General features: G+C 40.8%; 1 protein-coding gene across 17 annotated transcripts in view; it reads right to left on the bottom strand.

Annotated features, from left to right (window-relative positions):
- mbl (muscleblind) overlaps positions 1–18,580 on the bottom strand; it is a 113,308-nt gene that overhangs the window by 9,153 nt on the left and 85,575 nt on the right. For 3 of the 17 annotated variants that reach the window (XR_011442440.1, XM_070278771.1, XM_070278772.1), the window contains exons 3-8: positions 14,979–15,149; positions 14,044–14,226; positions 11,725–11,958; positions 6,560–6,820; positions 5,007–5,048; positions 4,123–4,240 (exon numbers count right to left, since the gene is read on the bottom strand). Coding sequence is in view for 14 of the 17 variants with exons in the window: in XM_070278771.1 (XP_070134872.1) it covers positions 4,123–4,240; positions 5,007–5,048; positions 6,560–6,820; positions 11,725–11,958; positions 14,044–14,226; positions 14,979–15,149 (1,009 nt within the window). In the remaining 3 variants the exon portion in view is untranslated. Of the gene's footprint in view, positions 1–220; positions 4,241–5,006; positions 5,049–6,559; positions 6,821–11,724; positions 11,959–14,043; positions 14,227–14,978; positions 15,150–17,728; positions 17,827–18,580 lie in introns of those variants that run through there. The other 14 variants (XM_070278766.1, XM_017252471.3, XM_070278770.1 and 11 more) reach the window with 10 other exon arrangements.

The raw sequence follows: 18,580 nt of genomic DNA, 5'->3' as shown, positions 1-18,580 counted from the left end.
ATAAATATTAATAAAGTTGGGAATTCAAAGCTCTGGCAGTGGGAAATAGGAAAAAGTGCTGCTCTGCCCAAAAGCAATGCTTGTGCTTTCGTTTTTTTTGATCAGGATCGGATATATCTAGATATGGAAGTAAATTAAGTCAGAAGTGAAATGTAAAAGCGGCACAACAGAAAACGAATATCAATTGAATACCATAATAAGTAAATCAAATAAAGTAAAATACCAACACACAATATATAATATATTTTTTTTGTTTTTTCGTAAACTATATATTTAGATAAACACACTGTATTTCAAATAAAACATTAATAAAACTATCAAAACTAGACTAAAATTAGGATTAGAATTAGGATAAGAATTAGTGGCAAACATCAAATCGTTGTAAAACATTAAAAGTCCTTTAATTAAAAACAATTTTACAGAGATTATCATATATATCGAATAGTGAAGTGTACAGGATGTTCTCGGATGTGAAGGATATATCTGTAGCGGGGTGCAGGGTGTAGGCAGGGGATCTAGGGCTTGAGGTGCGCAAGTCAGTGGCAATTTTATTCTTGTATCGCATTGTTTCTGGCAATCATATCTCGTTGGGGAACACACGTTAAAAAATTATATAATAGCTACACTAAAAACGTTTTTTTAAATACATAAAATATATATAAATATCAACGTAAGAATTACATAGAAAAGAACGTAATGAAAAACTGATAATCACACGAGATCTAATATTAAAACTTATTTATGTTTGTCAATGATTTTATTTCTTGCTTAACAATTCGATTACAGAAAGGAAAACATTTATAATACATCGAAATCGAAAGAGTGTATGAGGGGGGGGCATGATGGTTGGATTTTGATAGGATTTTGATAAAGAGATAGAGAGAGATAGTCGTTGAAAATCAAGAGGTTTTACATAGTTCTGGTCAACGGATCAAAGTTAAATCTCGATAACAAAATATTAACATAAATCAATTTTGCTGGCTTAACAGTCAGAAGTAGTGTGTCAGTGTGTGGGTGTGTGTCTAGTGTGTGTTAGAGTGAAACGGATAGAGAGACGTGATCGTGATTTTGAATGGTGACTGTACTGTGATCTCAGATTAGTAAGCTAGTCATACGATTTACAGATCGATCCTGGTCATGTTTATGCTTTTTTTTTCTATTTTTCTATAATTGTTTTTTTGTTGGTATGTGGTAGGGAAGGATGATAATAGTGTGCTAGAGTACATAGTGTGAGTGTATATATCGTATTGTATATGGGTAGCAGCATACAGCACGTACAGCTAGGTGTAAATATGTATATCATATAGGTAATCTATATAAACTAGACAATATTCGTTATGCATTTCTCGTTGCTCAACAATTTTAAACAATTACAACAGCATTCACGCTAGCTAGCTAGCTCGTTTAGTATTATTAAGAGACAGCGATATGGGGAAAGAGAGAGTCAGTGCATGATGATGGGCGGGAGCCTTAGAGAAAGTCAGCTATACTAGCTACCGCCATGATTAAAGCATCCAGCAACAAGCACACACAACTGTACCCAGCATCGGCAGCACCACCAGAAATCTGTTCTCATATTCGTTCATCATTATCATTGCAATGGCAACATCCTTTTTGACCCAGGAAAGCTTTTCGCTATCACAGTTCTTCGTTGTGGTTTCATCTCTCTCGATTTCTGTCCTTTCGGTAATCGTTAATCGGTAATCGGTAATCGTTTCTCTTTGTGACCTCTATCTAAAAACTAGAGTTGACTAATTGCTATCCGAGAAAGGAACTTAGGTAGTACTATCAACTAACTTCTGCTTCGATTCTGTTCGAGTGTGATGCTTTGAAAGCATCTGTTTTTCGTTTCTTGTGCGAAAATGGCAACACTTTTTAGTCACAGTGAGGTTATGTAGTTCGTTTGTTTTGTTGTTGTCCAGTAACTTAATGGCAAATTATCAATTAACGTTTATTTTTTGTTGCAAGATTTGGGCATTCGTTTAAGGTTAGTAGTATCGATCTACGATCTGATCTTGCTATCGTGTCATGGGTCGTTCTCTAACGCTATGAGGCCTATGGTAAAGTTTAAACTAAAGTCTAAGAAACGCTTCTCTCCACTTCTCGTTCTTCAAGAAAACTGAGGCACATGATTTTACGTCTTCGATGTGTCTAAATCTAATTAAGTTTGACATATAGTCTTAAGTACAATTGTAAGGTTTTCGGTTTTAGTAAGTCTCCGGTTAGCTCCTTATGAGGTCTTCATTTTCTTGTAGGGATTCAGAACCATGGCGCTGCCCTGCGAGCCCCCTTGTGCGGCTGCAGCAGCAGTGGCCGCTGCGTATTGCTGGGCCGCTGCAGCCTGGTTTGGTGGCATGGCATAGGCGGCAGTCGGGATCATGCCGGGATAGAAGTAGTTGGGAGCCGCAGCGTACTGCATGGGTGAGGGGGCGCGCAGCAGGGCAGCAGATGGATATTGACTGGCTGGAGCTCCGGCTCCGACAGCTGCGGTGCGTACCGGAGTTCCCGGCACTGGAGTGGACAGGCCGGAGCTGGGTAGCGAACCGAACTGCCGCAACTGGGCCTGGGCCTGAGCTTGGGCTTGGGCATTTATGGCTTGGGCCTGAGCCTGCATTTGAATCAGTGCAGCCATGGACACCTGCTGGGGCTGGGGTGCCTGAACGGGCTGTGGGGCAGCTGCACCTGTTGCAGCAGCGATATAGCTTTTGTTAAGGGTCATGCCGGTGTAGGCAGCAGCCGCCGAGGCAGCTGAAGATGCCACAGGCTTGGCAGCGGCACTGGCCACTTTGAGGGCGTAGTTCTTGTGGGCCACCTCCTTGGCCAGAGCGGCAGGATCGGGGTAGTAGCCGGCGGCAGTGGCAGCTTGTGGTGCCAGACCAGCAGCTGCGGCATAGGCGGCGTAGGCCTGCTGAGCGTAGACCGCTTGGGCCTGAGCTTGCGCCTGAGCGTGGGCCTGAGCTTGGGCCTGAACCTGGGCCTGGGCCTGGGCCTGAACCTGAGCCTGAGCCTGCTGTTGCTGCTGCTGTTGTTGGTGCTGCATCTGGGCCTGGGCATAAGAGGGCGTGGAGCTGGACAAGCTGACCATGGAGGAGGTTACCCCTCCATAGGGATACATATTTCCATAGCTATAGGCTGGCACGGCGTAGTTGATGCGCTGCAGGTTGGTCTGAGCCTGGACCTGGGTCTGGTAGGAAACCGGGGCAGCCGAGCTGGTCGGCGTGGGCAGGATGCCAGTGCTGTGGCCATTGGCCGAATAGTAGCCATTTTGCTTGGCATAACTGCGGGGGGTGGTGGGTGCTGCCGCGGGGGCGCCACTGTTGCTAGTGCTGTTCTCGGACTCGCCATTTGCCTCGTCCGGATGGATGGGTTTCAAGCCATTGGTAAGATTATTATTGATGTAGGACAGATAGTTGTTGTTATCGCCGAGGCCGTTCGGCAGGGGCAGAAGGCTTTCAGCCACCGAAGTGGTTGCACTCGGCGGTGTCAGCGAGGGAGGCGTTTGAGTGCCATTAGGGGGCGAGGCAGGTGCCGCTGCTGGGGCAGTGTCTGATGTTTCTGTATCGTCTGTTGTGGGTTTCGTTGTTTGTGTTGTATTACAATCGTTAGGAGAAGTTGAATTTTGATTGGGGTTAGGATTCTGAAGCGTTTGGTCACTGTCTTGATTGTTAGCTTGATCCGCTGTATTATTGTCACTGCCATCACCACCGCCAGCAGCAGAGGTGGCATTCTCGCGATCACTGTGATCGCGATCGGTATCGGTATCGGTTTCTTTATCGGGATCACGATCACTGTCGCTTGGGTTAGTGGGGGCTGTGGCATTGCTTGCTGTTGCGGTTTCTAATGATGCTGATGAGGATGATGCTGTTGTCGTTGTTGTTGTTGTTGATGATGTTATTATATTATTGGTAGTAGCAGTTACAGCATTTATGGTATTATTATTATTAATATTATTAATCATATTATTACTGGCTGTTGCTGTTGTAGTTGTTGTTGTTATGGCGCTACTTAATTGTAGTTGTTGTTGTAGTAATACATTTTGTTGTTGTTGTTGTTGATGTAGTTGTTGTTGTTGTTGTTGTGGTTGTACTGGTAGTTGTTGTTGTTGTTGTTGGGGATACTCACATGAGACTGGCACATATGGCTGCATTAACTGCTGATAGGCGGTCGCACCGGGCTGATAAACTGGAATGCCAGACTTTTCGGCAGCTGGACGTTTGAACGGCACCATGCCAGAGAATTGCTATAATATAGATTCACAAGAAATAGATTGGAAGAAAAGAAATTGAAAAAATATTATTAGAAGAATTCAAATTTCATTATCCTACCACTTAATCTACTCATAACCATTTACATAATAACAATTGCTTACAAACGAGCTTGCTTTTAATTAATTTTGATTTTCATATTCGCTTTGCTTGCTTTTTTTCGCCAATTTCTTTTCGTTTTGGGTGATAAGTTTAAAACAAAAGAATATAACAAAATCATACATATCTTTAAAATTAATAAACTTAAAAAATTTGACAAGATCTGCAACTAAATGAGTTGAATGTTGCGTGCAGCTTAGTGAAAAGTTCGAAAAAGACATGGATGGGACATAGTACATCTATAAGCCTAAAAGGTTTCAAAATATTTTCTTCGCATAATTTATAAAATTTTTTTTTGTTCACCGATCATCATGTGTGTTCAAAGTAGCTTTTAATAGGCATTTTTTTTATAGGCAACTCAAAGTTTATATGGTTTATATTATTTTATAGTATGCGTAAATTATAAGTTATTCATAAAAAGCAATCCAATTGACACGATTTTTGTAATTTATCGATCGAATTCGGTTGATTTTGATTGCATGCGGCGATCATCGAAAGTTTGGCTGGTTAGTAACATATCTCGATATATAGTTTTTATCGCTTTTCTTATGGATTGTCGGGCAGAAATCTTTATAATAGTATGTGTGTAGACTGCCTACTATACTGTAAGTGTCGGTTTTTCATTCAGTTTGGAGTACTTACGAAGTTTTCATAGTAAATGGAACCAACCGTTTTAACATCCATCTTTTTTTTGCATTTTTCGATTATTGTTGATTATGCAGTTAGTGTATGATTTGTTGTCGATTGTTGATTGGTGTTTCATGGGTTATCGTTATTTGATATAGTTTTGATTGTTTGATTGATTGATTGGTGATCAGATCGGGGTTAGCACACACATATCGCAGTTATTATTTAACGAGTTGTTGTTTGATTGATTTCGAGAGTTGTCAGTGATAATTGAGGTGGAGTTTTGAAACGAACGCAAAATATTTTATGGAATCGAAGAGAGCAAATGAAGAGGAGAGAAGAACACAAATGAAATTAGTGGATATATTCTGGGCACGGTACAGTGGAATTATCCAGATACATTGTATATACATAAATGGGTACACAGATACAAATACTTAGTCCTAAATAGGTGGATAATGGTGTGATGTCTTTGATAGTATTTGTGGGTGTAAGAGAGAGGCCGTGACGGGCGTGATGTAAACGGAAAACGGAAAATGGTAAACGGCAAACGGAGCAGGGATAAACAAAGTCAGCTGCAGGTGGTGCATGTTCAGCTAATTAACCAGGAAAAGCACTTAAACAATTAAGCTCGCGAATGCAATCAGCAGCGGAGGCGAAAGCGAAAGAAAGAAACTTACAGTTACCGTACCGCTAGTAGGTACAACTACAGATACAGATACAGTTACAGTTACAGATACAGTTATAGCTACAGCCTTGGCAATTATCGGTTAAATCATTTTAATTAACACTTGGCAAGGTAAAATGTGCTCGTGTTGTGATTGTGATTTATCATATGCCACGTGTAATTGGTTAAACTGGCGCTCTTGCCAAAGCGAAAGGTGTGCACTGTACAGGTATCTCAGTGCTGGTGTGGGTGTAAGGGTGAGTGCGAGGTTGTGTATGTGGGTGTTTGTCTGTGTATTGATTAGTGTGCGTCGGTGAGTGTTTGCGCTTTTGATATATCGGATAATGACTTCATTTTGTAAATTAAATGCCGGGGGGTTTCCTCCCCAGCCGAGCTGGCAGTGCTGATAATAAACGTTAATTGATGGCACTTTGATGTGCATGTGACTGACTAACTGAGTGAGTGAGTGGGTGGTCTACTGGGTGGGCTGGTGGGTGATGAATGGTAAGTGAGTGATTGAATGAATGAGCGACTGATGGTCTGTGGTTAGGTGAAAGTTGAAAGCATTTCACGTCAAGGAGTACAGGGATTGAATACGGAGGGTTCATAATTCAAATGGTTTTTCTTCGTGATCAGCAACATCACTCTTACTTTCTAATCAAAAATATATCAGGGATATCCTTTATGGCGATTTTCTACCCGCCCAAATGCATGCAACAAAAAAAAAATGTTAACTGTTTTCAACAACCAACAATGTCTTAAAACCAAGTTAGCCAAAATCAATTAAAACTAATTGAAACGAGTTAGGAAAACCAGGAAATAAAACGAAACGAAACAAAAACAAAATGGGGAATAAACTAAACCGGAAACCAAAACACAAATCGAAGGAAAAGAAAAATACCAGTGGAAACATATCAGTTGTGTCCGCCGCCCGCTTCTTGCCCACTTCCAGTGTGTGAGTGTGATGGTGGCCCATGACGGCGGCGGCAGCGGCGGCGGCGGCAGCAGCGGCGGCAGCGGCAGCGGCGTTGTTTGTGGTTGTTGTTGTTGTCGATGTGATTGCTGCACCTGCTGCGGCGTTACTGTTGTTGATGTTGTTGTTCAGCTGTTGTTGCAATTGTTGTTGTTGTTGCTGGTGATGGTGCGCCGTAACGGGTGAGGTCTGTGTATTTGTGTGTGTGTAAGAGTGTGTGGGTGTTTGTTCGGTCGTATTGGTGTGCGTATTTGGCATTTTTGTGGAAAATTAAAAGAAAAAATTTTCATCGAAAATGGAAATCAAAAAAAATTTTGAGAGGCAGAGAGAGAGGGACAAGTAGAAACGCATAAATATGCAAAATTATTAAAATATACAAGCATTTAAATGATGTGTCCATTAAATATTTGAGAGATTTCCATTTGAATTATTCAAGCGGCAATGGTGTTGGCATTTTTGTTTTTCCATCAAATTAATTTTATTTTTTTCAATTTTGCCATGAATAATTAATTAGTGTGTCCAATTTTGTAGTTTTTTTTCCCACATTTTTTTTTAAGGAATATTTTCCGAGGAAAATATTTTCATTTTAAGTGTTTTGTTTTGTGCGGTTTGTTTGTGTTCGTGTTTTTTTTTTTTTTTGCATTTGAAGTGTGCGTGTTTGTGTGGGGCGGGGTGGGTGTTTGAAGTGTTTGTTGATACCATCCATCGTAGAAGCGGTTACAGTGTGTGTGTGTGTTTGGGTGTATTGGCACAGGCGAACAGATGAAAAATACATAACAGTAGAAGAGTACGGAAGTGTTTTGATATCGATAAGTAAATAAATAGAAAAAACCAAATTTTACGTATATAGATTATATTTGTATATAGAGTAAATATGAATAAATCAAGTAGAAATCAATGGTAATTCAAATAAATACGATTTCCATTTGATATTTCAAGAGTCTTAAAACAGAATGTCGCAAATACCAACTAAATATGTTAAAAAATTCGTTTTAGTTTTTCATAAAAAAGCAAAAATCGAGTTAGTCTTGTGTGAGTGAAAGCCTATGGTGAGAGTATCTTCTCAGAAAAATAAGCTTGCGAAAGCCAGCAAAGTAAAGGTCTTCTTGTTTTCTTACATTCTAAATAAAACTTATCCACTCTCAGCTTACAATCTAACTTAGACATCGCAAATTCATTGGCTTGCCAACAAAATCAATTGCTTCACCAATTCCACGCTCAATTGATTCGCAAACTTTGACTTGACACATTCGCATTTTCTTTTTCGGGGGGAGCCAGTGGGAAAATAGAGATATGTGTGTCCTTATACCTACCGATGCATTGTTGCTGCTACACATTTATATAAAACATACATAACTTAATCAACAGTGACCTAAAATCATATACCCCAATGTATAGTTTTGAATCCACAGAGTTGCGCCCCAAATTCCCTTTCCAGGCTCAATGCTTATCACAATTGGGTTTCACTTTTCCCCGCATTTCCAGCCAAACTGGAAACACATGTGTGCCTTACAACCAAGAACCACAACATAACGCAAAAAAACCAAAACAAAGGACACTGGCAAAAAACTTAGCAAACATTTGAGCGCAGGTCATATGAGAGAGTGCACAAATTTGCATTTAAATGGAGCCGGCGAGGAAGAGTGGCAGCGGGTCAGAAGGTGCCAAAGAGGCAACCCAACTCTCTTGATCCTCTTTTTTTGTTGTTGTTGTTGACCTGCCCCGGGCTAGTGTCACTGGCAATGAATGCTACAAATGGATTAATTCGCTTGGGCGCGACAACTTCGTGGGGTGTACCCTGTACACTATATCTGTTCATGTAAGAGTGTGTGTGTGGGTATGTGCTTGTATTGGGGTCGAGTCCATAAAAAACCAGCAGGCAGGAAGGCTGGCAGGCACTGCAGACTCCGCCGGACAATTCATTGGCATGGAAATCTCTGCTTTTAGTTAATTTTCCGGTTCAAACGTTATCCGGCCCGACTAATCCATGTCGTTCGTGTCCGAGAGTCCATGTCCGTATTCGTATCCGTGTCCTGTACAGGTTGACATTTACATTTTTGGTCAGTTCGGTTCGAAAAAAGTGGACTCCTGCCGTGTGTGTTCCTTGTCCCATCGCCCACCATCCCTTCACAGCGTCCCCACAATTTTCACAGTTTCACTTTTCCTCCGGGCTTTGGTTTTCCTTTTTTTTTCTTGCGGGGAAACGCTCTTGTCACGCTTACATGCCGGGATTATAGTTTGTGGCAGGTGGCATATTTGGCAGGCGGTATTACACATCGAAGTTTGGGGCCAGATCCCCTTCGATACGGAGCTTTTTTTCTGACATATGGGGGCCGTTGCTCTGACCCAGAATGCCAAACGGCAATCATAATAAACACAACTTAAACGCTTATCAACGGCAACCAAAATAACACAGGGAAATCATATGAGGGTAAAATCATCGTGTATTCAAAGGCAAAGTTTTGTGTTTTGTCTGTTTTTGTATGTCGACTTTACATGAATATATATAGGAGGTTAAGTACATATATATTTAATGGACAAAAGGGAACTTGAGCTAATCGTTATAAAGAGTATGTATAAGGGTAAGGGGTTTTTTGGAACTCTGGGTTCTAAATCCAAAGTAATTGCCTGGAAAATATTTTTCCTCAGCATGCAGGACTTGGATTATGTACAAAGATTATCAGAAGGGTGAAGAACATATAACTTGGAACCAGTCTACAAAGGTATAATATATAATGAGAAATGTGAAATAAAGCAGCAACGCTGCATCGGCCTTAAACAACTTTAATTTTTATTCACTTCTGGCTCTTTAAATTTAAATTACATGATAGCTATTGTGAAATATCAATGGCATTAACATTTTGAAGGATATACAAATAATGCATGAATTTAAAAAAAAAAACCGAAATTGTTGTCAGGTGCAATAAGGTAAGCGTTTAATTCCCATTTTTACCAGGGCCATAATCACATTAAACGAGCACCCATAAATACAATTATCAGCTGCTGTGGTGCGACAGGGAGGGCCAGGACAGCAGTAACACACAGCAGTGTGTGTGTGTTTGTGGATGTTTGTTGTGCTTTCGAGAACATCGCGATGTTCGTATCAAAGAACATTTTCATACAATAATCACGTTTGTCGGGCCCTTCCGCTCCGCGAGTGGAGCCTCGATTGAATTACGCCTAAAATGCTGCAACAATTTTTCACTTTATGCGATATTATGCTGCAATTATGTGTGTCATCCTTCGAGCCCGTCCCTCTCCGGCACCGCCGCACCTCCCTGGGCCTAGGTTTTTCGGCCAGGCAACGAGGACATCGTTGTTGTTTGTTGCGTCAAATAAATTTCCAGCAGAAAGCAATTAAGTCGCGAATTAAGTACGGCGCATAGGACACGCAGGATACAGCAGAGGCACAAACACACATGCCTTGCCAGGACATGAGGCAATCACGTACGTCGGCATATGTGTGTGTGTGAGTCTGCCATGTCTGCCCGGCTGCCTCGTTTTTCCGCTTTTCCTGCTTTTCCTGCCCACTTTCCCCCCAAACCTGCTCTGGCTGCGTGCTCAAAGTTTTAACGCGTTGTAATAAATGTTAATTTTGGCCCGACGAAAATCAACATTTATGGCGTGTTTTATGTGAGCTTCAACATATTTTCCGTGTTGCTGGTTATTTTTGCCCTGGCCGGGATTACGCTCTGCCACCTAACCGCCCTGACCCGCCCGCAAGGTTTGTTTGCTCTCGTCCGGGCTTTATACTTAAAAAATATAATTATTTATTGATCTACAAACAAAATTAACATCTAAATGATACGGTGGTGCACCGTGGCACCCTGGAATGCAGCCAGCGATTGTGCGACATTTCATTTGCCGTGAACAAACATAATTAAGTTCAGTCAAATGAATTTTCAATTAACCGTAAAATTTTATTTGATACTTCAACTGACTTAATTTCAATTGAATTTGCAGTAAAATAATTTCGGGTTTCAACTAAAGTCACGATTGGGCTATACCCTGTTTTCGATAGGTATGCTATGCGGGAGATGGTACTACACAACTATATGGTTTACTCTATGATGGGTTTCTGATAATATTTTTTCAATAATTGAACTTTAAAAACAATTGTGTGTCTTGGCTCTTTTTAAACACCAAGTCGAGCTCTTTTGTGGAAAACTGATGAGTTCATAATCCAAATGTGTCACGTTGAATCAGGCAGAATTATTCGGTTCATTGGTTTGTATTTTTCTATGTTTTGGGGGGGCGAGCGGAGATCGCCTAAGTGTTTATTGCATAGCCACTGGCAATCCCATTGAGTATGCAGCATAAATAAATAGCATAATTTGTGTTTTACAAATTTGTGCGATTACACACATCCAGTTTTTTTTTTACCAGCTTTAGGGGGAATAACAATTATTTGTAAAGAGATTTTGAGTCTGTGAGGGCGTGAGTGTGTTTGCATAAAGTTAATTAAATTGTTTGCATGCGGCATTAACTTCTAATTAAATTTGCTTTAAATCAATACAAAGGGAGAGATTTCCAATGGCATTTTTGAATAATTTTGATCCTGTCTTTAAAGCAAATTTAATCAACTATTTGGAACTAAGCAAGACGGCCTAAGGCCACCTCCGGCTAGCTATATACAGATATACGGGTATATATATATATATATATTTATATATTTGTGTGGCGTGTTAGTGCAAGAGTAAAATTCTGTGTTGTATTTCTTTGTTGAGGTTATTTGGAAAACACAAACGATAAACGCTATATGAGCATCATTTTCACAAGCTATTTCTTTGTCATTCATAGTATACTTTGAAGATATTTTTGAGACCCCTAATTAATTAATTCAAATTATGATTGACACAGACACATTGTGGATGTGTCCCCAAAGAAATCAGTTCGTGAAAATGGGGCATTAGGCAAACGTATTCGCAGAAATATCAAAATAATATCAACCAAAAATAATTAGGCAGCTCATAAAACAAAACAAAAAAAAATCAGAAAAAAAAGAAAACATAAAAGGGCAAAAATGTATCGAACGCAAACAGAAAAAGAGAAGGTTCGAAAAGTATAGAAAAATATATAGTATATAGCCATACCGCAGCTGCAGCAGCGACAGCGGTGGCGCGTGTTTGGGCCGCTTTTAATTGTGCCTGTAGGTGCAGGGGGGGATGGAAGTAGCGGCAGGGGTCGCGTGCGCACCTGCCCTTCACGGCGTCCATGCAAACCGTTATCGAGCCGTCGTCGTGCCTGGCGACGCTATCCTGCGGATGCGCGAACCGGCATTCAGATTCCGCCCGTTTGCAGGCGCCGCGCAGGAATTCGCGGCACACCTGGATCATTAGGCCACCATCATCATCATCATTGCCATCATCATCATCATCATCATCATTATCATCATCATCGTCATATTTAGGGCCAACACACACACACACACACACATAAGCGCAAGAAGTTGAGGTTCATCGGCGGTGGGCGGTGAGCGGTACGGTTCGGTTTTGGTATTTTTGGTTCATCAGCGAGCGGTTCGGTTTTGGTTTCAAGTTTAAGTTTGGTTTTTTTTTTTAAATACATTGTTTTTGGATTGCAAATGTGTGTTTCGTACACAGGTGTATTTTGCATATAGTCGGTTCGGTTTTCATTTTTGGAGTTGCAGCATTGTTGATATCGTTATCGGTTGATTGGTAGATTTGGTTGATTGGTAGATTGGCGTTGGGCGTTGGCAGCGGATAGCAAAAGTGGCAGCAGTTGTGGTTCAGAGTGGATCAGTGGTGGTTTTTTATTTTCGGTTTGGTGTGTGTGTGTGGTTTTCAAGGCGGAGAAGGTGTGTATAGGTGTGTGTGTGTGTAGATTGGGTGTGTGTATGTGTGTTTTGTTTGGAAATAATGGAAGGATATTCAGTAAGAAGTTCATTTCTTTTGTTTTGTTTATACTTTTTATATTTTTGTTGTTTACGTTTTAGTTTTCATCAAAAGAAAAGTTAAGTATTTGCGCAAAAATATACGAGTATATATATTTTATCGATTCGTTCCAAGTCAAAATTGAAGGCAAGTTGTTTGGGTTTTAGTGGTTAGAGCCGATACGGATGCATTTCAAATTGGGTATTATTCATGTTAGTTTTTCGGTTTTTTTTGTTTCGATTGACTATTTTGTTGTTTTATCGTACTTTTGGTACTTGCCTCTTGGAATTTCTTCTCAGTTTTTATTTTATATATTTTTTTTTGGTTGTTGATTCGATTTTATTCTACATGCCGATTAGTTTTCAAATGGTTTCTGTTTATTTCTTTTTTTGGGTTGGTGCACTTTAGAGTACGATAAAAACACAAGAAAAACACGTAGCACAAACATAACAAAAGAGAACAACGGGAATGCACGGATTATTCAAAATCAAGAATAAACTAAAACACAAAGACGTTACGGGGAGCTCGGGTTGGACTGTCTGTAGATAGTATTTCGGTGTCTGCTGATTCAAAGTAAATAATGGCTCGGATCTCCAAGGAGTAACTCAAAATCAAAGTCTAGAAACGACTACCAACTCTATGGCACTAAAGAATCTCGAGGGTAGACCTTTAAAACATTGTCTACAGGACAACAGAGCTACGGAAAAAAGTCTAGGATTCTAGGGGGTCTGGAGATGGAATGAAAAGAGAGCTTCCCCTACTCATAAACTAAAAATATTGGCTTGGTTGAGAGATCTAGGCGAAAACTAAAATATTAAATGAAATCTGCAGATATCTGTGCAAAGAATCTTTTTTAATAAATTTTAAGATACATTTCCTTTCGGGCTATTTACACAGGATTGGAAAGCTTCCTAATAAGCTCCTGAGAAGCAGCTGCTAGGCAAAGCTGCTATAAAAGTGTGATCGATAGATATTATTATCGATCTTTTTGAATTTGAATACTTAGGTACTTTTGTTTTTTGATTATATAAAAAAGAGTTTAACAAATAAAAGTAATAGAACCGTTAGACAATAATATCAAGTTTTGTGATTTATTTGGTTTTTAATTTGGCGGTGTTAGACAAATACGAATGTGTGTCAAAAAACGTTTTCGAATCAATTCTGGTTATTGGCGAATTTGGTATTTGATCGCAATTAAGCTTGATCCTTGGCAAACTTAAGAAAACTCAAAACTTTTGTACAATGTTTTCGGTTTTAGTTCGCAATATTTGTATACGTAGATTAATTCTAATTAGAATTGTAAATACATGCCACGAAAATAAATAATAACAATCATAAGTATAACATCTTGTTTCGTTGCGTGTAAGTCTCGCCGGCGAACAAACATAATAAATTAACAAAATTTATTAAAAACGTAAGCGTAAATTAAATCGCAGTAAATCGACTTCCATGGATACATAAGCGTATTTATAAAAATATTCAAGTAATTGTAAAGACGGGGAATCGCCCGGAACTCACCTCTAATCTGTCGGAACGTGGTATTTTCTGTTGGGCCACCTGCACTGTTTGGGGGACGACGGGTCCCAGCTGCGAGGCCACGGCCGTATGATCCGGAGTCAGCAAGGTGGGCACCAGGTGTCCCGTTGCGTAGTAGGGACTGTACGAGTTGGCCGGAATGCCAGTCAGATAGGGATTTGTGGCCTGCAAGAGTTCGGTTGAGTTGGTCATTAGGTCATTTATCAAAATAATTCATCATCCTTCAGGGCGTAATTACATTAGCTGTCATCCGCATGGATTTGGAGGAAATGTTTTCCTCGTAATGGATATATTATCTACCTATGAATAATGCCCCAAATGTGTATTAAAGCACTTCTGTTTTCATCTCAAACATCGAATCAGCCCCTTTTGAAGCCTAATGACTCAACACCCCATTGTAAGCCCTCCACTGACCATAAACTGACCCTTTCGTTTTGGCACAAATTATGCTTGGCACGCACTGGCTTACCCTTTTCTCTTTTTTTGGGCCTGTTCGGCTAAAGGCCATAATGAAAATTCATGCATTTTTCAACAATCAACATGCCCCCTAATGATGGCTGTCGTTTAGCTGCAAATCCACAGAAAGCATGTCGCAAATTATTTGAGAATTAATTTTCGATTTGTTATAAAAACGGAAGGCGACCAATCTCTCTCCCTGTCAGGACCTGCATGAATAAAACATTCCTCGTCCTCATACCCTTTGGCACCCAATTTCGCGCACTTTCAATTCCCATTTTCCATTTTTCATTTTATTTTTCTTGGCTGGTATTTCGGATATTCATGGTCATGGTTGCAAGGAGAACTTCGCTTATAAATATTCATATTTCCCCCCGGTGGTAAACGCGTAATGGTAGGAGGAGGTCAGCAAAAGGTCCGTAGGGTGGAAAATTCAATTAAAGTATTAGACCGGCACTTACCACGGTTGGCACTTGGCTCGATATAACCGGCTGGCCGGGCGCGATGCCCATCTGTTGCATCAGTGCATTCTTGAGGGCCAAGTGATTGCGTCCATTTATCAATAATTGATCCTTCAGATGCTGTGGTGGATGAAAATATTTGCACGGCGGTTTATCACGATTACAGCGGCCCTGTGAACGAAAAAATTTGAAAGGAAATATCTTAGTATGTTTAGCAGATTGTTAATAAATTGCCCGAACTGACAGCCGGACAGGTTTATGAGGGGCGAAGGCCAACAAAAAGGAAAGTCCTTTTGTCATTTCAAATAAATTACTGGAAACAAATTTATGTTAATGTTCTCGATGGTGTGGGCTGTGTCTTGTTTAAAAATTAAAGTTAGTTCTTGGATCGTAATCTTATTTTAGGGTTAGACCTTGTAACCATCAAGGCCTTCTTGTTTTTTCTTGTACCAGGAGTCTCTTGTAGTTTCCACTATAAATTATTAGGAATTTTCAGTCCCTTTGATATTCCCAAAATTGAAAGCTATTAAAAAGTTTCTTTGCCTGCAATAAGTGCTTTCCCCTGTAATTTCTGTTATCCTTGGCATGACCCGGAGCTCTGAATAACTTCGTGTTCGTGCTGTCAACACATTGCTGGCCCAAACCCGGCCCAATTAACTGCATGCAAATGCGAATGCAATTTTCTTTCGAAAAATTGGAGGGAAATCAAGATGGCCGAATGCCGCAGGAACATGAAACAAGGCTCCGGCTAGCATACTTTTGGGCAATATGGTGGCTCGCAACTCGATTTTAATTGCGCAAAAGTAAAATTTCACTTCATTAGCAGGTGTAATTACGGCCACGGATTAACGCGGCTCACACTCTCGTTTTTAAGCCGAAATGTCAACAATAATTATAATGGCCGAATGAAAAGAATGCGGGGGCAGGAGTTGGCTAATGCGCCCTGATGCATGCAACATGGCATGTGGAAAAGGGATTTGCAGGAAAAAAACGAGGGCAGCCAGAAGGCAGGCGGCAGGCAGGCAGTCGGGCCAGCAGGCAGGCAAACAAATATGCATGTAAATTATATTTAATTCAGAGCAAATGAAGTTAACAAATATTTGCATACAGCGAGCGACTCAACAACGACTCCCGGCCAAAGTTGCACAAAAATGAGAGAAGTGCAAAGAAAAAAGTACAAATTTATATGTAAAATGGAAAATTGTGTGTGCATAAATTGATTGTTTGCTCTGGTCAGTGGAGGACAGCCAGCCACCAGCCAGCAGTAACAGTAGCAGTGTTGCGAGGACATGCCAACTCGATTTGGGTTTCCTTTTCTTCTTTTATGCTTTTCTGATTTTCAGCTTTTACTCGTTTTTTTGTATGTTTTTTTTTTGCCCTGCTGGTGATGGCATTTAAAATTTATGATGCTATGAAAGCTGTACAAGATTTATGGCGCCAAACAACTGGCGCTAACTCAAAAATAATTGTTGCCGAACAACATTTCTGTTTACTTTTATTTGTGCTGCTGCGATTCTGCAAATATTTGCTAGCTATTGACAAATGTGGGACAAACAACTAGCAGGAGTAACTTTTTAATAAACTCAAAACTATCAGAAGAGACAAAGCCATAAATTTGACTAATTAATTGTCAAATGGCATCTCACTGGTGGGCTTCTTGTCTAAGCGCTGGATAAATATTTGGAAGGACAACAGAATACTTTGAATTGTTGATTCGCAATTTCGATCAATGCACACACAGCACACAAAATATTTATTGACAAGCAGCAAATATTTTTCGCCTTCCTTCTGCGCCAAAAAACTTTCAATCAGCAACTGTCGGTGGAAAATGGCAACTTTCAGGACATTCGCTCTGACACTCAGAGACTCACACAGACACCCAGACACTCCGACAAATGCAAACGCACATGAATGGCAGCCACTTTGGGATATTTGTTTGTGCTTATTGGCGCCATTGGCTGTAATTTAATGCCTCGCTTGAGTTTATTCAACAACAGCAACCGATTGCAGCATTTGTATCTCCATTTGTATCTGGTTCGGTCCTGTATCTGCCATCCACTTGCTGTTGATTGCACTAATTTGCTTTAATGAAATACTAATGCAATTTTTTAGAGCGCTCTCACTTGTTGCCTTTTCGATTTACAGGACTGCTAACTGGTAACTGGGTTAATTGCCACCTGATGACCCTCCGCATCGTGCTGGCCAATTGAATTATCATTGGAAATAAACTGAATGTGTTAAGTTATTGATGAATCTATAAATCGATTTGGCGTCAGCTTCTTTCCATTCAAGAGCTTTGCCAACAAATTTAAATTGCATTTGCCGACCACAATCAAATAAGACATTATTCTTCAGGACAGTCCAAGGAAGATCCGTGGTGCTCCGAGGGACAGACATTATCTGCGAGTGCCAAGCGTTTTCCGTTTCACCTCCTTGCCGGCAGGAAGGGAGACTTGGTCCTGGGACCTGGGGGCAATTTCGTTCTTGTGGCTGGCGCCCGTAGATATGCAACACTTTCTTTCCACTGCCGCTTGACACTGCCACCGCGATTTCGGTCCCTTTTTCCTGTCTATTCTCACTTTTTTTTACTATATTTTTTTTTTCCACACGCCACACTAAACATTTTCATGTCATTTCGATTGTAATCTGCATGACTGCCTCTCTCCTTCGGCGTGCAAAAAAGTGTGAGCGAGAGAGTCAGAGGAAGAGGATGAGGGCGAGTGCGAAAATTGCAAATGGTGTCCACTCACGCACGCAGGAGGAAAAATGGCAAAAATGGCGACAGGGAGGGAGGCTTGGGAGCATATTTGCATTGCCAACGTTCGCGTTGTGCAACTGAAACTGGAACTGGAACCCTTTTTAGAGCATTCGGTTGGCTTTTTTGCTCGCAACGCTTCTTGTTTCACAGCTCCGGTCTGATGCAGATTATCCGCTTTAAATTGCAATGATTACTTTTTCGCTTTCCTCTTCTATTTTTTCACTCCATACTTCTCTTCTTCCATTTTTTCTTTGGATGGGATATATAGTAGTGATGGCATTTCAGAGCCATTTTTCTTCTTTTGCCAGGCCATTCGAAACAATGTCGCTGTCGTCTAGCATTCTGGTTCTGGGAATGGAAAAATGGAGGAGGCGGGTAGCCGGAGCGAACCGGCATTGGCTAAGGAATTTCTCATGTTTTCATGCCAAGTGCAAGTCAGGTCCAGTCATGTATATCGTCGCGTATCGCATTGCCATTTGGTCGACATGCGTCTTGGGATGCCTTTCTGCTCCTGCCCCTCCCGGCACCTTCTTGGAGCGCAGCTGCTGCCCATCAACTGGGAGCAGCAAAGCTGGGATCGGGGATCCACAAGCCAGGAGCACTCAAGACCATGTCCTCGTCCTCGTCCAAGTCGTTGGGTATTAAATGTCATTTTGCATTTCGTGACAAGTTGGCTAATCTGACTCGAAAGTTATTTATTTCTTCTTTGTTGAGTGCAAAGGAATTTTTCTTACACTTTTTTTTTTTTTTTTGCCCTTCGAGCTTCTCAGCTTCTAGCATTTTCATGGCGTTTGCTCAGGGTTTCTGTTTGCTCGGAACTCGGAACGCTCTCTGCCCTTCCAGA

Source organism: Drosophila bipectinata, chromosome 2R (genome assembly GCF_030179905.1).
Source record: "Drosophila bipectinata strain 14024-0381.07 chromosome 2R, DbipHiC1v2, whole genome shotgun sequence".
NCBI classification, from domain to species: domain Eukaryota; kingdom Metazoa; phylum Arthropoda; class Insecta; order Diptera; family Drosophilidae; genus Drosophila; species Drosophila bipectinata.
Note: the sequence above shows the minus strand (reverse complement) of the source record. Positions and strands in the feature narration are given on the sequence as shown.